General features: G+C 62.4%; 1 protein-coding gene across 1 annotated transcript in view; it reads right to left on the bottom strand.

Annotated features, from left to right (window-relative positions):
• LOC117645969 overlaps positions 1 to 24,845 on the bottom strand; it is a 121,643-nt gene that overhangs the window by 48,127 nt on the left and 48,671 nt on the right. The window contains exons 4-5 of the mRNA XM_034386548.1: positions 12,109 to 12,183; positions 7,936 to 8,082 (exon numbers count right to left, since the gene is read on the bottom strand). Of these exons, the coding sequence (XP_034242439.1) occupies positions 7,936 to 8,082; positions 12,109 to 12,183 (222 nt within the window). The remainder of the gene's footprint in view (positions 1 to 7,935; positions 8,083 to 12,108; positions 12,184 to 24,845) is intronic.

The raw sequence follows: 24,845 nt of genomic DNA, 5'->3' as shown, positions 1-24,845 counted from the left end.
GGCAAAGCAAAGCCCTATCGCGCTGCAGCTTCGGCTTTGCGTGGGAACAATGGCCGCCCGGCGCTCACCGGGGATTTAATTAAAGCTTTGCCCGCCGCGCCCCGCCGCGCCCCGCCCCACCAGAAGGGCGGCAACAGTTCAGCCGCCCTCGAAACACCCGCGGCCGCCGCGCCCCGGCGTCAGAGAGGAGACGCCGCTGCAGTCCGCGGGGGCGGCCGTGCCGTGCATTCGCGGGGCGGGCAGAGAGCGGCAGCTCGACCATCAGCACCTTGCACGTGCACTACGCGCACTACGCGGCAATGCGGGCTGGCCTGACTCGCCTGAGACCGTCACTGCACTGTCACTGCACTGCACACGACCCCGTCGAGACTCCACGCCCAAGAGACCGCCCGTGTGGCCGGCACTAAAAGCCACCTGGGGGGCACGACGGCGAGGAGAACGAGAGCGATAAGAACGAGGTTGATTCAAATCTCGCGCGTATCACTGCTTTAGCGGTGTAGCGTTTTTTAACAGCGGTTCGAAATAATTGCTCGCTGGAAACGGGGCGATAAGGCCAGACCATCCACAGACCATCCCTCGCAGCGCGGATCGGAAAAGGGGAGGGGGCTGCCGAGGGGCTGCGCCATCGAGCCATGGACGCCGCGGCTTCGGCTGCTTCGGCTGCTTCGGGGGGCCTAGCCGTACCGCCGTACTCCGTACCGCCCCGGCCCGATAAGCTTACAAGGGAAGTGCCTCAACACAACACAGGGCGTGCAGCGCGCGGCGCGCATCGCCATTGCGTTATCGGAGAGAGGTGAAAGGGGGACGGCCGGGACGGCACAGCCCATGGTAATAGGGTTAGGCCGCTTTCGATCCAAACCACAGGGCTGCGTCCGTTCGTCCGTCTCAGTGGGGTACAGTCCGCACTGCGACCAGAGGTACACTCCGGCCGCAAAGCACGCCGAGGTACAGTCCGCACTGCGACCAGGTACGCGCTGCGCCGCAAAGCACGCCGAGGTACAGTCCCTGCAGCCCCGCATTCCTGGTCGCTGTCTTTGGAGCGAGCACGCCAGGCCACGCCACGCCTGTCTGCCAAGTCTCCGCTCGACGAAATAAAAAGTACACTGTGGCAAAAAGCTACGGAAAATTCTGTAAACAGCTTGTGGTAATTCTCCGTAGGCCCCTTATCAATATTCTCCGTAGGCTCTTATAGTATTTTCTGTAGGACCGCACAGTATTCTCCGTAGGACCGCACAGTGATCTCCGTAGGACTATACAGTCTTCGAGGTCCTACGGAGAAGACTGTGCGGATTTACAGAGAATACTGTGCGGCCCTACGGAGAATACTGTAAGAGCCTACGGAGAATATTGATAAGAGGGCTACGGAGAATCCTGGCAAAAAAATTAACAGGATTTTCCGTACCTTTTTGCCACAGTGTAGTTAAAATCCATAACAGCGCGGCTGTGCGGCTCCAGGCCGCGCCAGGCCCCGCACACCTTGAAACATTTAATGAGTCGTGTCATAACAACACGGCCGTCCGTCGTTGGACCCAGCCGCAGCGGGGGGCGCTGGGGCGCAACGCCACGCCGCGGCCGACGGGAGCGTCGCCACCAAAATACGACCCAGTCCACGCCCGTAAGTTGTTTAACTTTTACCAGCAGCGCCGCGCACTTTCCGATTTCCGAAAGTGTATTAAGAACCGAAGATATAATGCTTTCCTCACTTTACCTTAGCGCCAAGTTAATTGAGTTATGAATCACCGGGGCGGGGTGGGGGTCGATTTATCGGTCAGTGAGAGAGGAAGAGGGAGAGAGAGAAGGGAGAAAGAGAGACGGTCTGAGAGAAAGAGAGAGGGAGAGAGCGGAAAGCTATCCGGCCGACGTGGTCCGGCCAGAGTCACTTGTCAGGGGAGTCCGTCCCCCGGAGCCGCGCCGCGCCGCGCCCCGCCCCGCCCCGCCCCGCCCCGCCACGCCCCGCCCCGCCACGCCCCGCCACGCCACGCCGGCCGGCAGGGCAAGACTTTATGAGGGCCCGCTGGTACCGGAAGAGGAAAACAGAAAAACAGCGCCGGGAAAGCGGGAAAACGGGAAACGCGGCCCTCCACTTCCACTGCGCTTCCTTCACGGGAAGGGAGGGGGGAGGACCAACGCGGCGCGGGAAATTTCCCGCCGTTTCCCGCCACGCGGGGACCAAGGACGAAAAAGAAACGGCGGGGCGCGGCAAGCGTCTCTGTCGCACTCGTGAGGCATTCCGTATGGGGCGAGAGAGACAGAGCGAATCAATCTCCGCGCGGCGCCGCGGAGAAGACCTCCCGGAGTCCGGCCGGCGCGCGGAGAGCTTCGCCGCTTCGGCCGGCTTTGCCTGGCCGCGGCCACACCGGCCTCACGACCGGCGGGGCAGGCCCTCTCTCTCAGACTCTCTGGGGGGCGGGCTGTTCTCACACGCCGTACCGGTCCACGGCTTGCTTGGGCTTGGCCCTCGGCTTGGCCGGTGAGTCACCGCTCCAGCCGCTCCAGCCGCGCCAGCGCCTCCTTCTCCAGCCGCGACGCCGCGATGCGATCCGGCCGATACTGCCCCCACTGCGCCTCCACTGGCCCGGCCCGGCACGGCCCGGCGCGGCCATTCATGGGTCGGGCCGCGGGGCCGCGGACTCCAAACCGCGACGGCGGCGTCTCTCGCTCTGCTCGCGGTCCGCGACTGCACTGCCAATGTCCTCCTTTGCGAACCGTCTGGGACCAGTGTGAGTGCGTCTGTGTGAGGGCGCCTGCGCCAGCCTGCGCTCGGTCCTCGATGCGCTGGCTGCGCAGGCTGCGGCACGGGGTTGGAGTTGGCAGTCGGTCGAGCACACCAGCACACTGCTGCTCCGCTGTAAGGGGCGCTGAGTGGGAAGGCGGCGTGCTTGCTCCCCGCCTCAGTGCTCCGCCATGGCGCCGCGCGCCGCGCAGTTCGGCTTCGCTTGAGCCCCGGGCCCCGGAGAGCGCTCTGTGAGGGTTGTTGTAGTACCCAAAGCACCCCCTGCTGCCGTGCTGCCGTACTACCCGGATCGCTAAGTCCCCGTCGAGGACGGCGAGGGACTACGCGCGCGTTCCGGACTGGTCCGGCAGCGGCGAGTCGGTGCCGAGGGCTCTCTAGCAGTGCGGTGGCCGGCGCGGCCAGCACACTGGGGGCCGAAGGGCAAGGGCCGCCACTTGCACAGATTGCGGCGTGGAGTCAGGAGAGCGGGGGGAGCCAAACCCTGTCGCCGGCGAAACAGCGAGCACATACATCACGGGGAACACTGCGGCGCCATCCTCGCCGCCATCATATTCGCCCACATCCTCACCTAAACGTCCCCCGCCCCGCCGCGCCCCGCCCCGCACGTTTTGCTCGGCGTTTTTACCACCGCCGCGCCGTTTCGCGCGCCGCCGAGCCCCCTTCCCACGGAGCAGAATGGTATGGAGGATCAGCTATGCACGAAAACCGAACTACCTTTCGCGGCGGCAGTTGGTGCTTGCTCCGGCCGCCACCGCGCGGCGCTCGCGTCGTTATGGCTCTGCCCCGGCCGCTGGGCGCCTCTGCCGGCCACTGTGAGGCATGGGCCGGGGACGGTTTTTCGGCTGTAAGTCCTAAACCGTTCAAATTAAATAGGTAGAGTAAGCGAGGCGATTGTAGGTCTCAGTCTAAGCTACAATCCGCTCGCTTAGTATATCCCTCTAACTGCAGCGGCCTAGGAGCTAGGACTGAAAAACCATCTCCCGCCGGCGCCGGCAGCCCCAGGCCCCAGCCCCTGTCTATGCTTTTCTCTAGAGATAAAGAAAAACATTATACAATCCATTAATTTCTAATTAAATTGCATGATTGTGGTTCAATATTGTTCAGCTAAAATATGTTTAGGAAATGGTGTCATTACAATTGCTGGAATGCACATTGTTTTAGAAATCGAGTAGTCATGATATTTGACGGAATTTACTTTATGATGCCTGGTTTAAAAGCTTAAGTCAAAATGAAGACTTTTGAAACAAATCAGTACAGTTGTCGTGACTTAAAACTGAAATCATTAAAGATGAAGTCAGAAGGTGACTTTACGTTTGCTTTTCAAGTATTGCCTGATAGCACATGAAGCGTCAATGATTCTTTATTTTTTTATTTTTCAAAAAATCTGAGTATAATGCTACTTTATGCTTTCAAGCACAGTTATTAAATTGAAGCCAATTTTATTAGGTTCCCACAGTTTTCTCGCTTGCCAAAGCTTTTGAGCCAGGCATTACAAATTAAGTTACGTCAATTACTATACACTGTGGCAAAAAGGTACGGAAAATCCTGTTAATTTTTTTGCCAGGATTCTCCGTAGCCCTCTTATCAATATTCTCCGTAGGCTCTTACAGTATTCTCCGTAGGGCCGCACAGTATTCTCTGTAAATCCGCACAGTCTTCTCCGTAGGACCTCGAAGACTGTATAGTCCTACGGAGATCACTGTGCGGTCCTACGGAGAATACTGTGCGGTCCTACAGAAAATACTATAAGAGCCTACGGAGAATATTGATAAGGGGCCTACGGAGAATTACCACAAGCTGTTTACAGAATTTTCCGTAGCTTTTTGCCACAGTGTAGGTTCTTGATTTCTAAATCGAAAAGGCTATGCAGCCACTGTTATGGCCTTATGTCCTGATAACAATTAAACTATGCAATACCGAGACGCAATTATGCAGTTTTATTGAAAGCAACTGGATTGTTTTATATTTTTGTGAATTTTGAAATTGTAGTATGGACCATGGGGCCTGGAGCTGCCGGCGGGAGATGGTTTTTTAGTCCTAGCTCCTAGGCCGCTGCAGTTAGAGGGGTATACTAAGCGAGCGGATTGTAGCTTAGACTGAGACCTACAATCGCCTCGCTTACTCTACCCATTCAATTTGAACGGTTTAGGACTTACAGCCGAAAAACCGTCCCCGGCCCATGCCTCACAGTGGCCGGCAGAGGCGCCCAGCGGCCGGGGCAGAGCCATAACGACGCGAGCGCCGCGCGGTGGCGGCCGGAGCAAGCACCAACTGCCGCCGCGAAAGGTAGTTCGCCGGCCCTATGCCGCTGGGCCTGATCCGTTGCTCCATACCATTCTGCTCCGTGCCCCTTCCTCTCGCGAGCACTAAAAGCAACGATCCGGGACGCCGCGATCCGCGCCGCGATCCGCGCCGCGGCACAGCGAGATTCGCACAAAAATACTGCGCAAAAAATAGCGGAGTCGGCGTTGGCAGTGCAGTGCGCCATTCCGCGGCGTGCAGGTCCTTGTGTGAGAGGGCGCAGTGACCGGCAGGCGCGACCCGGCTCGGCACGGCGCGGCGCGGACCGGGCCTCACGCAGCCACCGGGCAAATCATCTAAACACGTCGTTAGGCCCGCCAGGCCCGCCCGCGGGACTTCAAAGGAGGCCGCCCCGCCCCGCCGGGCCGCGCCTCGCGGGTGAAAAATAAGTCTTTATCGCGTCGTGACGTCAAACGTCTTCCAATTTTCCCTCTCTACGACGGCGTCCTGGGTCCTGGGCCGGCCGGCGGGGCAGTCCTTCCCACAGCCCGCCCCGCCCTTCACGCGGCATGACTCACGGCCCGTATGGCCCTAAGTACCGGGGGCCAGAGGGCACGCTCACTTACGGGGGCGTGGTACTGGCGAGGTACTGGCGTGGTACTGGCGTGGTACTGGCGTGGTACTGGCGTGGCGTGGCCACGGGAAGGCAAGGCCTGGCAAGGCCGCGCCGCGGACGGGGCGTTTAAACACCGCGCCAAACCCCGACCGAGCAGCAGGCAGTGTCTCTCTCTCTCTCGCACCCCGACGGGAGGCCCCAGGAGTGCGAGCGAGGCAGAGCACCGGATTCACGGAGTCAGCGTTCGGTTCGGACTGAGCGGCGAGGTGTTTCCGCACGCCGTAACTCGCGGGTAAGTGTCTGCAGGCCGATGAGCCGAGGCAGGCGAAGGCAGGCGAAGGCAGCAGCCCGCCGCAACAGGCCGGCAGGCAATGCAACGGCATGGAACGGAATGCGCGTCCCTCGGTGTGCAACAATGCAGTGCTCCGGCAATGTTGCTGCAACGCGATGATTCGCGCATTTTTCGTTCGAAACGATATGCGGCCCGCCGTGCCGAACGCGGCCATGCGGAACCAGAGTCCGCCGCCGCGGCGTTCCTGGCTGACCAAACTTGGCAGCATGCGTTGATATGCAACATCCACTGCCGCCCGCATCAAAAATGCAACGCGATTCAATATGTAGACGGCATGCGCGGCGCAAACACGGAAAAATTGTTTGGCAGCTGGCCGGTTGGACCGCAGGAAGGGAAGGGACCGAGGATGGACTCTGGGAGCGTGAGTTCGCGCCGAGGGGCGACGGGGCGGGCTAGCAGAGCTGTGCCCAGCACGGCGAGCAGGGCGAGCAGGACCCAACCGAACCGAACCGCCACACGGAGCTGCTGGCTTCCCGGATTCCAGATACACTCGGATAATAATCATGGTATCGGCGGGTTGAGGTGTGTGCATGCGTGCGTGCCTGTGTGTGTGTGTAACCCACGACCGGCAGGTACAAATTACGTTTTATTGAAGATGGTCAGATTCGTCAGAATTAATTGGGCAAAGCCAGCAAAGCCCCTCCTACCTGTTGCCAGCCGGCCAAACGGAACGCCGTGTCCCTACAGCCCTTGAGGCCTTCAAGGCCTCCACGCACACACCCCCTGGAAGCCTTGGGCGCGGACGCAGCCTCCGCCCCCGCGCACGCCCCCGCATCCGCCGCCCCGCCCCGCCCCCGGCCGCATCACTCAGTTAGCCTGCCTCAAAAGTGGCGGCCGGGGCGGCGAGTCGCTGCAAGTGCCCGAGTTGGTCTGAACAGCATGCTCCGTCTCTCTCGCTCCCTTGCAGAGCGCGCCATGAGTGCGACAGAGACAGAGCGACGAGAGGCTCGGCGCTTCGGAGCGAGCCGCGCAGGCCGTGCAGGCGAGAGGACCTTTCCTTTTCCTCCAGGTAATGACTCCCGTTAGTGGGGGCGAGTGGCGCTGAGGACGAACCGCCCCACCCGCTCCTAATGATGTTTGTCTGCAGGACGCCCCGCCGAGGCCCGAGGCCCCCGCCACGCCATGTTTCCGCGCTCGTTCCTTGTTTGCAGTTGATTTTTGCGGACCGTTTTGCGCGGACGACGCGCGCCGAGCGAGCACACTTGGGGCCCGTGTGCCGCGGCCAGTCAGCCGCGGCGGCGAGCTCGTCTCGTCACGACGGCCACCTATTACGCCGCGCTCTTCGGCGGCTTCGGCCTGCCCGCCGACAACACCAAGGCCTCCATCGAGGCACTGCGCGGCCCGGAATATGCAAAAGGCCACGCCGCTCGCTCATCCAACACATTAACTTTATTTTCCGCGGGGCACGCGGGAGGGGAGGGAAGAGAGGGGGCAGGGCAGCTCTGGCGCCCCGCTGCCCCCGGGGCCGCGCGCCGCGCCTGACGATAGTTTATAACTTCACCAGCAGCTTACACACCGTGGGGGGCGCCACGCCGCCCAACGCCGCCACTGCCGCCAGCACGGCCAACCAGGGCAGCGTAAACTTGCACACGATTTGCGTAATAGAAAATCAATGGGCGGCCGAACGGCGGCGTGGGGCGGCGACCCGTGAGTTATGGGCAGTGAGCGTGAGGACGGCCTCCCTCGCCTTCTTCTCGGCCTTCTGGCGGGAGCAACGAGGCCTGCACGCTGGCGGTGGCGGTGCTGTTCAAGTTCAAGGTGCGGAGCGCCTGGTCGGCGGCAACGCGCGCACCTGAGTGGCGGAAGGGAGGCCCTCCTGCCGGGCGGCGTCGTCCGCGTCCGTTGGGTTGCCTGCGGCCCAGGCGCCGGCCCGGCCCGGCCTGGCCGTGCTGGTTGGGCTGCCGATCCGCTGCCCGGCAGGCGCTACCGGCGCACTAGTGCTGTGGACGACCGACGACCAGACCACCTGGCGGACTGAAGAAGGAAGCTTACCTGCTGAGGAGACCCGGCGAGAAACGAGTGGCAGTACTGCAGGCTGAGCTGCCCGCGCGGCTCCCTGGCCAGGAAGCTGAACTGTGCGTGCAGCGGCTCACACGTGGCGTAGGATATCCGGCGCAGCGCGTGCGCCATCAAGACCCCCTGCAACAAGAAGACGCGTGGCGTTGCAGAGCGGCAGGGCGGCACAAGCAATGCGCGGGCACTCCGCACTCCGCGCGACGGCGGGGCGGGGAGGCAGTATCACGACATCGCAGTCCTCATAAACTTTGCACGCCCCAAAGTGCCTCGTTATGGTTTATGGACGAGATGCGAGCGGCGCGGGCAGCGCTGCAGTGCACTGCACACAGACGGCCGACCGGCCGCCGGGGACAGCAGCACGCCGCCGGCACCGACGCCGGCAGTGCGATCGGAACACGAGACCGCGCTTCGCTGCACTTGGTTGACATCGCACTGCGCCTGCAAATAATTAGCAACATCACGTCGCGGCATCATTTTTTTGGGCGGCTCTGTCCGACTGTCACCACACTGTCGCCGTGTTGTTGTGATGTTGGATGCAGCCGTGGCGGCGGTGGGGACTGCAGGAGGGAACGACAGCGGAAGGCGGGGGCTGCGGGGGCTGGCGGGGGCGGGGGAAGCGCGGCGCAGTGTGCGCGTCGTCGCTCGATCGGAAACGTGTTCTCGCATAGAGATGGCATCCAGCCCGCGTCACCGCGTCAGGCAAGTGATTCGATTTCAGCGGAAAAACAGCGCCATCGCGGCGTGCGTGCGCGCGTGCGTCTGTGTGCGTGAGCGGCGTGTTTACAGAGGTGGTGCCTGGCGGCGCCGATGCGATATGGATGTGCCGCGGACGCAGAACGGGCGAACCTGCGCGCGACGTATCTCATTCAAATATCAGCGCCGCGCTTCGCACACACTGTAAAGGGGCGTTCGTCGCGTGCTTCCTCGCTGTGCTCGTCTCTTTTCGTCACTTCCACGGTCCGCCCTGTGTGCTTGCCTTCCCCTACATCTTCCCTTGGCAGGCTCCTTGCGACGACGTCGCGCCAAACCGGCGACACGAGGCCCTGGTCACGGCAGACGATGAAGACTTTGAATCGTGCCGCACGTCTAGAAGACCGGCGGCGCACAACAGTGGGCCGGAAGACCGGCGGAGGCGGCAAAAGCCCCGAACGCGTTTTGAGCTCCAGAGTCGCTAAATGTGACTCGAACCGAACGTGTGACCCCACCAACGGAATTCTCTCCAAACGAGGAATCCGTTGGTCGGGTCACACGGTCGGTTCGAGTCACATTTGGAGCTGGAGCTCAAAACACGTCTAGAATTTTGGCCGTCAACACCGGTCTTCTGGTCCACTGTGTGTGGTGATACTCGTATTGCGCTGGACGTGGAGAGGGACTCAACGGGGTGGAGGGAGACAAGACCCAAACACAAAACTGGAACGAGGTCCGTGAGCAGCAGAAGCAGCTTGCCAACCTGGAGAGGGCGCACTGCCACTGCCACTGCGCACCGAAATACGAGGAGGGGCGCGGAGGGCGAAAAAAACAGATTATACCTCGGCAGACTCCAGGACCGCGGGGGGGGGGGGGGGGGGGGGGGGGGGGGAGGCGAGGCAGTCTGCACGACCGCACCGCAGTCAGTCCCGCAGAGTGGCTGCGACTAATAAGCCACCTGTAATGACTCCGAGAGGGGAGGGGAGGGGAGAGGTGCTGCTGGGGTGCAACAGGAGGGGAGGGGAAGGGAGGGGAAGGGAGGGGAGGGGCGCTGCCAATACAGCGGCCGCCCATTAGTGTCAAACAAGAGCGTCTCCGTCCTCGTCGCCGCCGCGCCCCGCCACTGCAAGAGGCGCACGCCCCCCGCCGGGCCGCCCTCCCCCCGTCCCGTAGCCCCGGGCCGGCCCGAGGGGATGGCAAAATAAGAGAGGAATTCTCCCGGGAGAATTAAGAAGCTGCGCGGCGGCAGAGCGACGAGCAGCAGCGAGAAGCAGCCTGGCCCCGGCGCCTCGGCCTGGCCGACGCTATGGCGCAAGCCACGGCGGCCGTGGAGTACAGTACAGGCAGCAGAACAGGGGTCTCGGAGAGCAGTGCGACCGACCTCACTCTGCCCATGCGAGACGCCCACGGAGTGTGAGGGAGACAGGCCGACTCACTCTGCGCCGCGCTGCGCGACCGCGCCGGATGGAGGAGAGCGCGGCAAGGCGCCCAACGTGCACCTCGGACACTTGGACGCCGGGAAGGCCAAAGGCGCCACAGACCAGCCACGGGGAGAGGACCGCAGCGCGCGCAGCGGGGAGACCGGACACCCGGCAGCGGCAGGTGGGGGCGGCAGGCCGAGACGCATAGTGGTCGCCGTGAAGGAGCGGCGGCCTCGCTGCTGCACTGTGGGGAAGGGGAAGGTCCCCAATTATGCGCGATCGACAGAATTGCTTCCTCCCCGCCAGTCCTGCGCTGTTTGTGATTCCACGGCCAGGACGCTTATCACTCGGTCCTTTGATCTGGCTGCCGCGCCGTGCCGCGCCGTGCCGACGAGGACGGCGCGAAAGAGCTTCCCCCGATCGGCGGCCGGCGACCAATCAGAAAACGAAACAAGAAAAACACGGCCACCTTTTTCGGCGTGACGTGGAATAACGATGGCAGGCGCGGCGTGGCGCTGGCATGCCGGCCATTGATCCCGTCAGACCGTCAGACCGTGGGGCTGGCGGGGCTGGCGGGCTGGCAGGGCTGGCGGGGCTGGCGGGGCTGGCGGGCCTGGCGGGCCTGGCAGGGCTGGCGGGGCTGGCAGGGCTGGCGGGGCTGGCGGGGCTGGCGGGCTGGCGGGGCTGGCGGGCCTGGCAGGGCTGGCGGGGCTGGCAGGGCTGGCAGGGCTGGCGGGCTGGCGGGGCTGGCGGGGCTGGCAGGGCTGGCGGGGCTGACGGGGCTGGCGGGCTGGCGGGGCTGGCGGGGCTGGTAGGGCTGGCAGGGCTGGCGGGGCTGGCGGGGCTGGCGGGGCTGGCAGGGCTGGCGGGGCTGACGGGGCTGGCGGGGCTGACGGGGCTGGCAGGGCTTCCGCGGCGGCGATTCGTCGATCGAGAAGCGAAATCCTCGCTCTGTCTCTCTCGCACCGAGACGGCGAGACGGCACTCCCCGTGAGGGCGAGAGAGACAGAGCGAAAAGACAAACAGCGTGCCGGCCTGGCTAGGCCGTTCAACGCCCCTGAATAAAATGAAAAGTGCCGGCGTCGTCGCCCGATGCCCGGCGGCGGCCGTCCGCCCCGCGTCCGCGCTGCGTCCGCCGTCCCCAGGGAGCCTCGACGCTTTAGGGGAAGGCCGGCGACGAAACAGCCCGCTAATCCGCGCCGAGCTTCACCCAATGCCCGGGTTTGTGCAGGGCAGGGCGGCAGGCCGACGCCGACCAGGGCCTCGTCGCCCTGCCTCGCTCCGCCTCCGCCACAGTGTAGCACACCGAGTCCCACAGCCCGCCATACGGAGGACAAACTTTACGCCGTCGACGAGCACGGCGGAGTCGGCCGTAAAAAACATCCCCGCGATCATAGTGGCCAATCCCCTCCCCCTCCCCAGCGAGGCGCCACGAGGCTACACAGGCGCCACGGACCACACTCGCAACTCGGGCCGGAAGTGAGGTCCACTTGCGGTGCCGAATGGCCCAAGAAGCGGAGTCGGCGCGGCGGGGCGGGGCGCGGCGGGGCGGGGCGCGCACGACGCCCAGCTCGGCGAGGAGGGCTGGCAGGAGGAGCAGAAGGCCGCGACAGAGTTGCATGTAGATACCCCCGGACAAAGGGAGCGAGAGAGAGAGAGAGAGAGAGAGAGAGAGAGAGAGAGAGAGAGAGAGAGAGAGAGAGAAAAGAGAGAGAGAGAGAGCGGCCCGGGAAGGAAGGGGCGTGGCGTGTGGATGTAGTAGTGCAGTAGTCTGCGTCCGGCCGACAGGCCGACACACTGGAACCGCCAAGCAGCGAAGCAGCAAGACGCCGAGCAGCGCGGAGCAGCCGATGGAACGGAATGGACCGCCAGACCAACCAGATAAATCAGCCTCCTGAGCCATGCAAAAAAAAAAATACGAAAAAAATGCAAAAACTGCAAAAGAAGCACAAAAAATTAATAAAACGTATTCGAATTAATGCCTGTGTTGCACCCCAACAAGAAAATGATCGGCCTGCGTGGAGAGGCAGACTGCACTCACCTGCCCGTCCGGGCTGCATACTTTGATGCCGGCCACCGAAATGACTAGCAGCACGGACTTGGCGCTCGAGTTTGCCTGCAACAAACCAACAACGCGTGCGTTAGCTTCCCAACGAGACCACATTATGGATGAGCAGGGCAGGCAGGGCGCGCTCGCCCAAACTCCCCCACGCACAAAAAAATCGCGACTTGAAAAAAAGGCGTAGTCAACAAGCGCGCTGTAATATTTCCGCGGTAAGGAAGGCCTCCAAACCGGTCTGCTGATTGATTCCGGGAGTCGTTTCCGCCGCTCTGTCTCTCTCGCGCCCACACGGAACGCCCCGGGAGTGCGACAGAGACAGAGCGACGCAAACGGCTCTCGGAATGAGTCTGCTGCCGCCCTGCTGGCTAAGGGGGCGCGTCGGAATTCAAATTTATTCCCACGGCCCATGCCGGGAGGGGGTGGGGGAGGAGGGGAGAAGTGGGTGGGTACCGGCGCTGCCGGGCGAGTGTTTTGCCGCCGGGGGCGAGTAAGTTTGACGGCGGAACAATGGTGTGGCGGGGGCGGGGCGCCTTTTGGGGGCGGCGCGGCGGCGCGGCGGCACTCCACCCCGGCGGCGGCGGCGTTCTTCGGCGTCGGAGTTGTTCGGCAATCGCGCGGCGGGCCGAGGCGGCCGAGGCGACAGGGAATCACGCGCGCTAAAGTGCGTCGGGGGCGGCGGGGGCGGCGAGCGTTCGAGGGGCATTACGGCGTTAGCACCTTGGCGAAGGGGAAGGCCTGCAGCCCTTGTTACGAGCCGCCCGCTCCGCTCCGGCCCGGCGGGAGTGTGAAGTGAGTTTACGTCGTTGCATTCACGCGCAGAGCCGCTTGATGTCGCCGGCGAGGCAGTCTGCGGGTCACCGGCCCACCAGGGCCATTCCGAATGGCTCTGTCTCTCTCGCACCTCCGAGTCTCCGAGGGACGCCCTGGGGACGCCGCAGAGTCCGCGCGACGAGGGCATTGTCCAGCCTGCGGGCGACCTGATGCGGCTCGGCCTCGGACACCTCGAGGACGCGCTGCCCGGAGTGCCGACGGCATGCCGACCTCGCGACGACGCCATGGACGGCGCGGTCTGGCACCGGGGCGTAACAGCCCCTACGTCCCCATCGTAAACGAGGAGACCGATACGGTCGCACATAGCAGGCCGATTCCGAGCTGCGCTTCGTCGCGCTGTCTCTCTCGCACCCCCACGGCCCCACGCACGGCCCCACGGCCCACGCCGAGTGCGAGAGAGACAGAGCGACGCGGCATGCGCGCGGCACCGCCGCTTTGCGTGCGAGTCGCACAGGCGCGGCGAGTGCAGGGTGGCGGCATTCTTGGCCTGCAGCAGGGAGAGCGGGCTGGGAGCGGAAACCTCTTCAAGACCCCCTCCGCGCCGAGCAGCGTCGCGCCGCGTCGCGCCGCCCCCGACAACCCCGCGACCCACTCAGCCGCCAGCCCCGCCAGCCGCCTGGAGTTGACACTCACCCTACTCATAACACTTACACACCTAGCACAGCAGCGCGCGGCAACGCGCAGCAGCGCGGCGGGAAAAAGAGGGCCGTCACTAGCAGGGGGAAGGGGCGAAGGGGCGCCAGAGGAGGGGGGGGGAGGCCCAAGATTATCATAAAAGAAAGAAAAAGTCCGCAGGGTGTGGCAGATTGTCGCGACAAGCGAGTTTCGCCCTTCCCCTTCCCCTGGCGAGCCCTCCGAGGCGCCCTGAGAGTAAGCAGGCCCTAATAGACTGGCAAACTCTCGCGCTGCGCGGGGCGGGGCGGCGCGGGGCGGCGCGGGCCGAGGGAGTGCCGCTGACGGTCGTTTGGTAATTTACTTTACGGGCGCACGGCCTCGTTTTTCGTGTGAGGTGAGCGCGCTATATTATCGCCATCATGGGGCCCTGATAAGGACGAGGGACGACGAGGAGGCGACTCCGACGCCGCCAGGACGCCGCCAGGGCACAGAACCGCGTCGGTCGACAGGACGGCGCTATGCTGTACAGGGACACACACACACACACACACACACACACACACACACACACACACACACACACACACACACTTCTCTGCGCTCGTATCGATAAAGTCGACATTTACCTGCCTTTGTCCTCCGCCCCCTCCACACTAACGAATTTTCAAAGCGCATTGCGATCTCTCGCTCCCCCTCCCTGTCTGGATCAGCCCTCTCGCTCCCTCTCGCTGGGCTGGGCGGCTGGGCAGCACGGGGCCGTCCAGTCGCCACCGCCGCCGACAGTAATTCCCTTTCGGCGGGGATATGATTAGCCGCAGAGGTATTCATCGCGGCGCGGGGCGGGGAAGGGAGGGGGCGCTCGATATTCTCTTGATTGCGTGGGCCGAGTGGGCATTGCCGGCATTGCCGAGGCCAATGCCAGTGCATCGCGCCGCTCACTCCACCGCGGCACCACAAAGGGTGGCCAGGCTCGCCGGACCGCGCCGGACCGAGGCACAGTGGGCCAGAAGACCGGTGGGCCGGCCAAAACTCTGGACGCGTTTTGAGCCCCAGAGTCGCCAAATGGGACTCGAACCGCACGTGTGACCCCACCAGTGGTCCTCGTTCGGAGAGCAATCCATTGGAGGGGTCACACGTCCGTTCCGAGTCCCATTCAGCGACTCTGAAGCTTAAAACGCGTCCAGAATTTTGACCGCCTTCTCCGGTCTTCTGGCCCACTGTGCGGGGCCACCGTAGCCTACACTGTCGTCACGGCGGCACCGCACCGCAAAAGGGTCCATGCTGCTGGGCCCCGTCCTGTGACGAGACGAGGCTGCTTTGAAACACCGCGAGGTGGGCGGCGAGGTCCACGCCACCGCAAGCTACACCCACATTCGCGTCACGGCCCGGATTTGTCTCCAGGTAACGACGTTACAATTGTCGGACGCGGCGCGCGCTGCCCCCAGTCGCCGCCACACTGCTCGCCAGGGCGGTGGACTCGCGCAGCGACAAAAAAAGAGGACATTAAAGTGCAGAGCGAGATTTGAAGAGTCTGCGTTCCGAATGGATACTCCCGGCTGCCTGAACACAAAATGAAAAGAACCGAAAGCGGTGGGGGAGGCATCTGCCCGCACCAGTGGCCATACATGAGCGCGGCGCGTGCGTATTTGCAGAGCCCTTCTTTTCGCCATGAGTAAACATGGGGCTAATTGGGGCGAAGGCGAAGAGGGAACGACCTCATAAATGACTGAAAGGAAGGGAGGCGAAAGCGCAAAAAGCGAGGACAGAACGTGGCGGCCGTCCTCGGCCCGTCCTCGGCCCGTCCTCGGCCCGTCCTCGGCCCGTCCTCGGCCCGTCCTCGGCCCGTCCTCAGCCCGTCCTCGGGCCGTCCTCGGCCCGTCCTCGGCCCGTCCTCGGCCCAGTCCTCGGCCCAGTCCTCGGCCCGTCCTCGGCCCGTCCTCGGCCCGTCCTCGGCCCGTCCTCGGCCCAGTCCTCAGCCCGTCCTCGGCCCGTCCTCGGCCCGTCCTCGGCCCGTCCTCGGCCCGTCCTCGGCCCAGTCCTCGGCCCGTCCTCGGCCCGTCCTCGCGGCACCGTGCCGCACGACACTGCGTGCTTTTTAGCAGTGCGCTGTGTTGCTTTCAATCTAATGGCGGACGCGAGGAAGGGGAAGAAGGACCAGACAGTATCCGTCTCCATTTCCAATTCTATTACGCCATTCTTTCTGCGACTTGCTCACAGCTGCGCCGCTGCGCCCTCTCCCGCCCCCTCCCCGGAGTGGCTAATGCCGATAGGAAAACATTGTCGCCGGAAGGAAGGCCCCTCTCACCAGAATTACTTCCCCTTCGACACTACTCAAAAAGATAAACAAGGCAAAAAATGGGATGAAACGGGCGGGATGATTCTCGGAGACGCTTCGGCCGCCGCTTGGAGCAGGCAGCGGTAATGGTAATGGGCGGCACGGCGGCACGGCGGCACGGCGGCAAGGCGCCTTACGAGCGCGGCGTAGGCAACACGCTCCACGCGCGCGTCACGGCGCGGCCTACCCCGCACGGCGCTGAGGCTCCGTCACTCGCTGCTGCGCCGTTACAGCTTTCGGGCTTTCGAGCTCTCGAATCGAACACGTGGCGGTGCCGATCGACTCCTCGTCGCAGTCCGATGCGTGTGTCGTGTTCCTGAGTGGTGACAGATCTCGTCCTCAGAACGCGCTCAAAGCAGAGGCGTTGTCCGCCTCAACTGCGCGCCGCCGCAACCCACTGAGCCAGCCAGTCCGAATCGAATACGGCAGAAAGCCGTTCGAATGAAACTCCGCGGCGCACAGTGGGCCAGAAGACCGGTGGAGGCGGTCAAAACTCTAGACTCGTTTCGAGCTCCAGAATCGCTAAATGGGACTCGAACTGAACGTTTGACCCCACCAATGGATTGCTCTCTGGAAGAGGAATCCATTGGTGGGGTCACTCGTTCGGTTCGAGTCCCATTTAGGGACTCTGGAGCTCGGAACACGTCTACGCTTTTGGCCGCCGCCACCGGTCTCCTGGCCCACTGTGCAGTGGATTAGAAGTCGCGGCCGGGTGGGGTCGACGAGCACCGATGCGATGAGCGCCGTCGTCGGCAGCGAGGTGGCGGGGCGGGGCGGGGGCAGGGGGTCTCGCCCCGCCCTCCCCTCGGCCCTCCCTCACTAAGCTGCTAATTTGGCTCATACGGCGGATCCGAATGGGACACGCAGAGCGTGTATAAATGAATGAATGAGGGGTGGAGGGGGAAGCCGGATGAGTTCGGCGACCTGTCTGGCGCGACGCTCGACTCCCACCGCGCGGCTCCGCACGGACGGCACAAAAGGGGACGGAGTTTGAGTCGCGTCGTCCCCGGTCCTGCCTGCCAGCCTGCCTGCCAGGCCGCTCGCGAGCGCGCGGCAAGCGTGAGCCGAGCCGAGCCGGATGACAGAGCTCGGCCGGAACACGGAGCCGCACGGAGGGCGGGCCTAGGCCTAGGCCTCCTGCCGAGCCGGGCCGGACGCGGACCCCGCAAGACATCCCTCTTTATGGGATTCCTGGCCTGGATTGGCGCACGCCTTGCACGGGATGAAGTGAGGGGACCTCGGGAGGGCGCAAGCACTCCGCGCGTGTGTGTGTGTGTGTGTGTGTGTGCGCGTGCGCCAGTGACAGCGTGACTGTGTGGGTGCGCGAGGGGGTTCACTTATTCTGTAGCACTGCGTGGTGGCGGCGCCGGGCTGTGCCGGGCTGTGCCGGGCTGACAGGTCCAGGACGAGGGTGAAGGCATGCCGACCCGAGTTTGCGGGGCATGCCCTCACCCTCCCGATGGCGGCCGTCCAGATATTGAATACTCTCCAATGAACAGAGGGCCGGGCTGCTGGTCCCTGCTGATATGCGGGCGCGGTGGGCGCGGCGCGGTGGCGGGGCCTACACTGGCATTGTTACCGAGCCGACCGCTGCTGCTTGCCGCTGCTTGCCGCTGGTTGGGGCGGGGACCGCGGCCAGGGGCGGGTCCAGGCGGGTCGGCCCCGCGGGGACTCGACAGGGCCCTCGTTAGCAAGGCAACCTCCGTGCCCCGCGGAGGACCAACTAGATTAACTCAACGGTGCGAGTTTCAGAATGATGGAGCCGGAAGCGCGCGAAAAGCATTGTCCCGTTTTGGTTTTGTTGTGGCTCGGTTGGCTGGCTGCAAGGCTGGCTGGCTGGCGCTGGGTCTTCGGGACGCAAGAAGGCGGGCGAATGACGGGCTGTACCCAACCGACAGCCAGCCAGCCTTGGAAAGGCGAGGAGGAGCGAGGATGAAATTTGCATGGAGAGTCCTTGGCAATCCACAGCCAGGGCCACGGCGCCACGTCCAGGCTGCGGCACCCAGCCTGCGTGCCTGCGTCCCGGCGCCGCGGTCAACCCCGACCCAGCCCGACCCTCTCGGGATGCCGGGAACTCTTTCCCCGTCTGGGAATGCGGGGCGCCTCGCTGCCGGCTGGAATTCAATTCACAGGGCCAATAAAAGTAATAAGAGAAATAATCAGGTGGCTGGCTCGGAATGCATGATAGGAGCGGCAACACAGCGCGCTTGACTCGCGAGGCGCAGTCTGCTTCACATCCTCGACAAGCTTGGGGGCGGCCAGGGCCTCGGCCAGGGCGACTGCATCAAGGACGCCCCCTCGCCGGAACGGCGCAGTTGGCGCGAGTTGACGGCCCCGGAAGCCCCAATAAAGGACGTCCAGGACACGATGGGCAATTAAAGGTTACGGCGAGCTGCAGTCTGGGCGCCGCGAGCAGCGCGAGCAGTGGGGACGCGGCGAAGGGTTGGGGCGCAGCGCACGGCACTCAAAGGGCGAGACATCGGGCCAGTTTCCAGCGATGATAACAGTACAGTGGCTCCAGAAAACGGTCATACACAAATGTGGTTTGGGCCGACTTTAACACGTTCACTTCGAAGTGAGATTAGAGGGATGGGAAGTCGCGGCAAGCGATGAGAACGCCGTTGTCGTTCCGTAGCGAACGTGTTGAGCAGCCACGGCGTTCAATCCAAGGCGAGAAATCGTAGGTACTCTCTCAAGGTGCGGCTGGTCTTTGGACCTCCCTTTGGCAAGCCTTTGTTCCCGCCTTAGTTTGGGAGCAGTAACACCGCGAAGTCGGTCAAAACGGTAACACATGGGTAAAAATAATGGTCGGGGCTTACTTTCAGCAGCGACCGCGTCCACTCCAAGGCGTACTCCCTCAACGGATGGATGGTCTTTGGACCTTTGGGGCTAGGACTTGTTGAGAACCGCGTCCACTCCAAGGCGTACTCCCTCAACGGGTGGATGGTCTTTGGACCTTGGGGTTAGGACTTGTTGAGAACCGCTGGCCTAGTCTTCCGGCTGGGCCGACGTGCCGATTGATAAAAAGGGAGAAAGGCGCCTTGGCAGTGCAGCCTCCGCAAGGCCGGGCGAGGCAAGGCGAGGCACGGCGAGGCACGGCAGACAAGGTGACGCTAATTGAACGCGTTATGTCGGTACTGCGCCGCGTTGCTCCGCCAGACACCGGAGCGCCTCGTTAGCGGAGTGGTTCGGGTGGCAGCACTGCTGCGACTGCTGCCCCGGCCCTGCTGCCCCCTACACTGCAGCACCATCACTCAGGCCGGGAGCTGGACGCGGCGGACGTCGGGCGGACGGCAAGAAGCCAGGCACAAGAAACACCCTCCTCCGGCCTGGGGCTCCGAGTCCGGGCCATCGGCCACAACCAAGCGGCCACAACACGGCCGCCAAGGCCATCGAACGCACTCGCCCTGGCAGTGCCGTCCAATTGGCGGAATAACTTGACACTTTCCTCTTTTTGCTTTGGGGTTCCTGGAACACTGAGAAGCCCTTTCTGGTGGGGAAGGTGGGTGCAGGTGCGAGACAGGCAAACGGGCAAGGCCGGCCTGCGCGGGCTGGCCGGTAAGTTACCGCTGCCTGGCGCTGGAGCAAGAGGCAGGCCGAGTAACAAAGCTCTCCTGCAAGATTCCAGCGGGACAGGGCAGGGCGGGTCCGGGCGGGTCGCACCCCCAGAGGGCCGCTACGAGCCCTACACCCAGCACGCAGGGCGGCACGCAGCGCGGCACGCAGGGCCACCAGGCTGCCCACGGGTGCGCTCCATCTATTTCCACAAATTTTCCAGCCGAAGCAGCGGACGGCACGGACCGGGACGGACCCACCCCGCCGCGGTCCGAGGTGACCCTCCCCTCCGCAGAGGTAGGTCCGGGTGGGCCTGGACGTCCTGGCCCTTGCCACGGCCCTTGCCGGCTCATCGCGTCGAGTCCCCAGTCGCGGCGCGCCACTGCTTTATCCACTGCAGCATTCATGGGGGCCGGGTCGCCTCGAAATATGGACAAGAATGAAGGGGCCCGGGCGGGGGACTCCGGGCCGCCAGGCGCCACCAACCACCCCGTGCGGCACCCCGTGCGGCACCCCGTGCGGCACCCCGTGCGGCACCCCGTGCGGCACCCCGTGCGGCACCCCGTGCGGCACCCCGTGCGGCACCCCGTGCGGCACCCCGTGCGGCACTAAACGCGCCCTGCATGGCGTGCTGCGGCGTGCTGCATACCTCGCCTTCATCAAGACGCGGGAGGCGGAGGCCGGGGGGAACACGGGGTCGGGGAGGGCCATTCTCGTAAACTACAACTCATCGACCGACGCCGATCCGTGCGGACCCGCCCCGGAAGGCCGATTCCGAACTGAGCTTTCTGTCTCTCTCGCACCTTTGAGGCACCCCCCGCAGGAGTGCGAGAGAGACGGAGCGACGAAAGCACAGTTCGGAATGAGAAGGCCGAATCAAAGGCGTGGAAATAACGCACCGGCACGCTGCACTCCATTCAGGAAGTTGAGCCCGGACCAATCTCAAGGAGGGCCATTGTTTGGCCACAGCAGGCGCTGCCGGCCAGCACCACCCGCACTGCCCCAAGGAATTCCCCCGGCCAAATTCATCAACAAACCGGAACAGACGGGCCTCAAACTTTTGCAGTTGCATTCTGCCTGCTCTCGAGCGGCTCCGCTCCTCCTCCGTTAAAGGTAGGCATACATCGTTTGTGAATTATTTGGCAAAGTTTTGCGTCGGCTAGAAACTCAACTCGGCGTGGAAAGTGGGGCAAAACTTCAGTAATGGACTTGCAGCGGTGGCGGATGAGGGGGGAGGGGGAGGGGGGTGCCCGACGCAGAAATTGCCCGGCGGCTGACTGATCCACCCCGGGGCACCGCACTGCCACCGCACTGCTGCGCCGGGGGTGTGACAACATGCAGCCAGCTGGACTCCTCACTTTTTATTCTTTTTTCGCCGCGGGGGAAGCCCTCGGCATGGCAACCGCATTTTATGATGGCACCATATAACAGCATTCCCCATTTCCTCCCTTCCACATATTTATTCCTGTTCCGACGGATTGCGCGGAAGTACGCTGGGAAAATTACAGCAGTCACTTAAAGACGAATTCAAGGCTGATTTCCCTTACAACAATTTCTAAATACCCGTTGACGACCTTGTTATGTCAGGCCCATGCAATAAGTGTAGGACCTTGATGAACAAGTCCTAAATTCATGATGACATTGTCATAATTTTTAAATATTAAAAATGTCATCACAGTGACATTTTTTTGCAGTGTAAGGAGGGAAGGGGGAGGTAGCGAGCCGTAAAACTAAACGCGCGCCGCCGTGCTTCGGCAGGTTGAGCGTCACTTTTAAAAGGGCGACAGCGGGCCTATTAGGGCAAAGTTTTTTACGGGCGGCCTTGCGTGACGCGGGCGGGCGTGCGTGGCGGCGGCACGCGTGGAGCAGCCGCAGCGCGCTCTCAACGGCGCCGAGATGAACTAGTCTCCCAAGTTGGAGCCTTCACCGCCGCTGCGTCGCTGCACCTGTGGAACTGCTGTGCAAGGCAAACGAATCCCGGCAAAGCGGAGCCAAGCGGAGCCAAGCGGAGCCAGCAGACAAACTCTCGTCCCTCGACTTCCCGTGACCCCGCGGCCGAGGGGCTGTCGGCTGCCTGTCGGCGGGGCCTCCAGCCAGGCAGGCGGCCAGCCAGGCCAGCCGTCGATCGTGCCTGTGTTGTTTGCGTACAACGCTGGCGGCACTCACTCCCCGACCACCACACCCGCCCCGCCCACCCCCGCCTGCACTTTTTGATTTGGGTCATCTCGGCGAGATGAAGGTTTGCTGGTCAATATTGACGCGACGACCCGGAGCGAGGCTAGTTTGGGGCGGGGCACGCCACGGTCCGCCCGCCCCGAGGCAGAAGGGCACCGCCGGCACCGCAGCCCAGGTACCACACTGTAAGAAAAATGTACGGTATTCGCCGTTAATTTATTAACAGGATTTGCCGTACTTTAAAGTACGGTGTTTACCGTACTTAAAAGTACAGCGTTTACCGTACCCATTGAAGTACGGTGTTTGCCGTACCTAGAAGTACAGCGTTTACTGTAACCTGGAAGTACGGCGATCACCGTAATTTGTACAAGTTTGTTAATTTGTTCAAGAGGCAGTCATTTCTTGACATCAAAGTCAATTTAGACGATTTTGAAAATGTACTCAAACTCTTTGGAATTGAATTCAACGTGAGATCTTTTCAACTTCACGTTAAAAGTGCCGCTTTGAAATCCAAGGGGATGTCTTGTTATATTTCTAAGGGGTTTGAGTGAATTTTACAAGTGGTCCAAATCAAGTGAATTTTCAAAGTGGTCCAAATCAAGATCTTCTTACAGAAATGGATTCGTCTCGTTAAGACAAACAAAAAATGTCATGGCATGTCATAGGTTTGGATGGAAAATGAAAAAACTATTCACCTACAAACTTAAAAATATGTTCAAAAAATGACCCTTTAGGTACTTTTGAAGCTCAATAACGTTGTCATTTCCCATCCAAACCTATGAGATGTGTTGACATTTTTTGTTTGTCTTGTCGAGACGAATCCACTTTCATAAGAAGATCTTGATTTGGACCACTTTGAAAATTCACTCTAACCCCTCGGAAATAAACAAGACATCCCCTTGCATTTCAAGGCGGCACTTTTACCGTGTTTGTACAAACTACGGGAATCGCCGTACTTCCAGGTACGGTAAACACCGTGCCTCTATGGGTACGGTAAACGCTGTACTTCCAGGTACGGTAAACGCTGTACTTTTATGTACGGTAAACACCGTACTTTTAAGTACGGCAAATCCTGTTAATCAATTAACGGCGAATACCGTACATTTTTCTCACAGTGCAGGAGGGGCGGAGGCCGTGGACGGACAGTGACGAATTTCACGGAAGCGACTTGCCATTAGTGTGTTTTCCTCGCCGCGACTAAGTCAACATGTGGGAAACCATGTTTTCATCGTTTGACACGGACTCCGGGGAGAACAAAATATCTCCATTTCGATTCCTTAGAGTTGGAAGCGCTGCACGACGTACTGCTAAAAGCCAGGGCCAGCGTCCGCCGCGCGCGCGCTCCGCCCTTGGTTAGGTTGTCCAAGTATTTCCAGTTTCGACGGCGCCGCGCGACCCTCGCCTCCCCCTCCCCTGCCCTCCCACGCCGAGCCACACATGCCTGCACGCAAAGGGCTTTGTCCACCAGCAGGCTTCATTCCGAACGGCGCTCTGTCTCTCTCGCACCCCTACGGCTCTACGGCCCCTACGGCTCTACGGCCCCTACGGCCCCTACGACTCTACGGCCCTACGGCTCTACGGCCCCTACGGTCCCTACGGCTCTACGGCTCTACGGCCCCTACGGCCCCTACGGCCCCTACGGCTCTACGGCCCCTACGGCCCCTACGGCCCCTACGGCTCTACGGCCCCTACGGCCCCTACGGCTCTACGGCCCCTACGGCCCCTACGGCCCCTACGGCTCTACGGCCCCTACGGCCCCTACGGCCCCTACGGCTCTACGGCCCCTACGGCCCCTACGGCTCTACGGCCCCTACGGCCCCTACGGCCCCTACGGCTCTACGGCCCCTACGGCCACTACGGCTCTACGGCCCCTACGGCTCTACGGTTCCTACGGCTCTACGGCCCCTACGGCTCTACGGCCCCTACGACCCCTACGGCTCCTACGCCCCTTCACGGCCCCTGCGGCCCCACGGCCCCTACGGCCCCACGGCCCCTACGGCGCGCCCCACGAGTGCGAGTGCGACAGAGCGACCAAAGCACTGCACCCTCGTCCCGCATTCACGGTGCGGCCAATAGCGGGGACTCTCGAGGCGCTCGCTTTTGGCCAGGCGGGGCCAGGCGGGCGGCACGGCCGGAGGGAGCGGAGGATTAAACAGCTCCCAGCTTCCTCACACCAATTCCAGCCATAGTTTTCTAAGAAAAGTATACACTTTTATTCCGAAAACTGCACACTTTACTGATAACACCTAAACCGATTACCGATTTTATAAACTGCATTTCGATTATTCAAAGTCGATTCCCGCTTTCGCTGCACTCTTCAGTCTAACTCGCTCTTCTTAGTGCATTATTAGCCGCAAGCGCACGGCAAAGGGCGAGTAAAAACGAGAAGGGGAGACGCAAAGAAAGAGAGCGCGGACGGCGTGCAGCAGGCCGGTGTTTGTTCGCGGACATGATTCCGCCAACTTTCAAGAGTTTATGAGAGTGGCGGGCAGACAGGCGCAGACAGGCGCAGACAGGGGCGGGAAGACGGGGCACTCGACGACGAGCTCGACGAGCACCGAGACGACATGGCGCCGCCGATCTCAAGCACCGAGCCTCGGAGCACCGCTGCAGCCCTGCAGCGCACCAGCGGGGCGGCACCTCGCCTCTCTCGCACCCCAGCGGAACGTCGCGCGAGTGCGACGGAGAGCGAGCGTCGAAGAAAGCACGGTTCGGAATGGGCCTGCCGCTGGCCTGCCGGCAGTGATTGAAACTAAAGTCAACCTTCCCCACCCCTTCCCCTTTCAAACACGCTGGGGAGAAATGGGCTGCCTCTGGCTGCCTCGGAGTTCCTTCCACCTGCAGCAGCCCGTCCAGACAGCGCTCTGGGCCCCAGGCCCTGGGGTGGCCCGTCGCCCGTCCGTCCATATAAGGGGCACTTCGGCGGCAGGGCACGGTGGCAACGCGGAGCAATACCCCCAAACAAGGCGGCAATGCACAGTGAGCCAGAAGACCGGTCGAGGCGGCCAAACCTCTAGACGCGTTTTAAGCACCAGTGTCGCTAAACAGGGCTTGAACCGACCGCGTGACTCCACCAGTGGATCCCTCGGAGAGCAATGCTTTGGTGGGGGTCACACGTACGGTTCGAGTCCCATTTAGCGACTTTGGAGCTAAAAAAGGGTCCAGAGTTTTGGCGGCCTCCATGACCTGACTAGCAAAAGAAACG

The sequence above is a fragment of the Thrips palmi genome, unplaced genomic scaffold, assembly GCF_012932325.1.
Source record: "Thrips palmi isolate BJ-2018 unplaced genomic scaffold, TpBJ-2018v1 HiC_scaffold_10, whole genome shotgun sequence".
NCBI lineage: Eukaryota > Metazoa > Arthropoda > Insecta > Thysanoptera > Thripidae > Thrips > Thrips palmi.
Note: the sequence above shows the minus strand (reverse complement) of the source record. Positions and strands in the feature narration are given on the sequence as shown.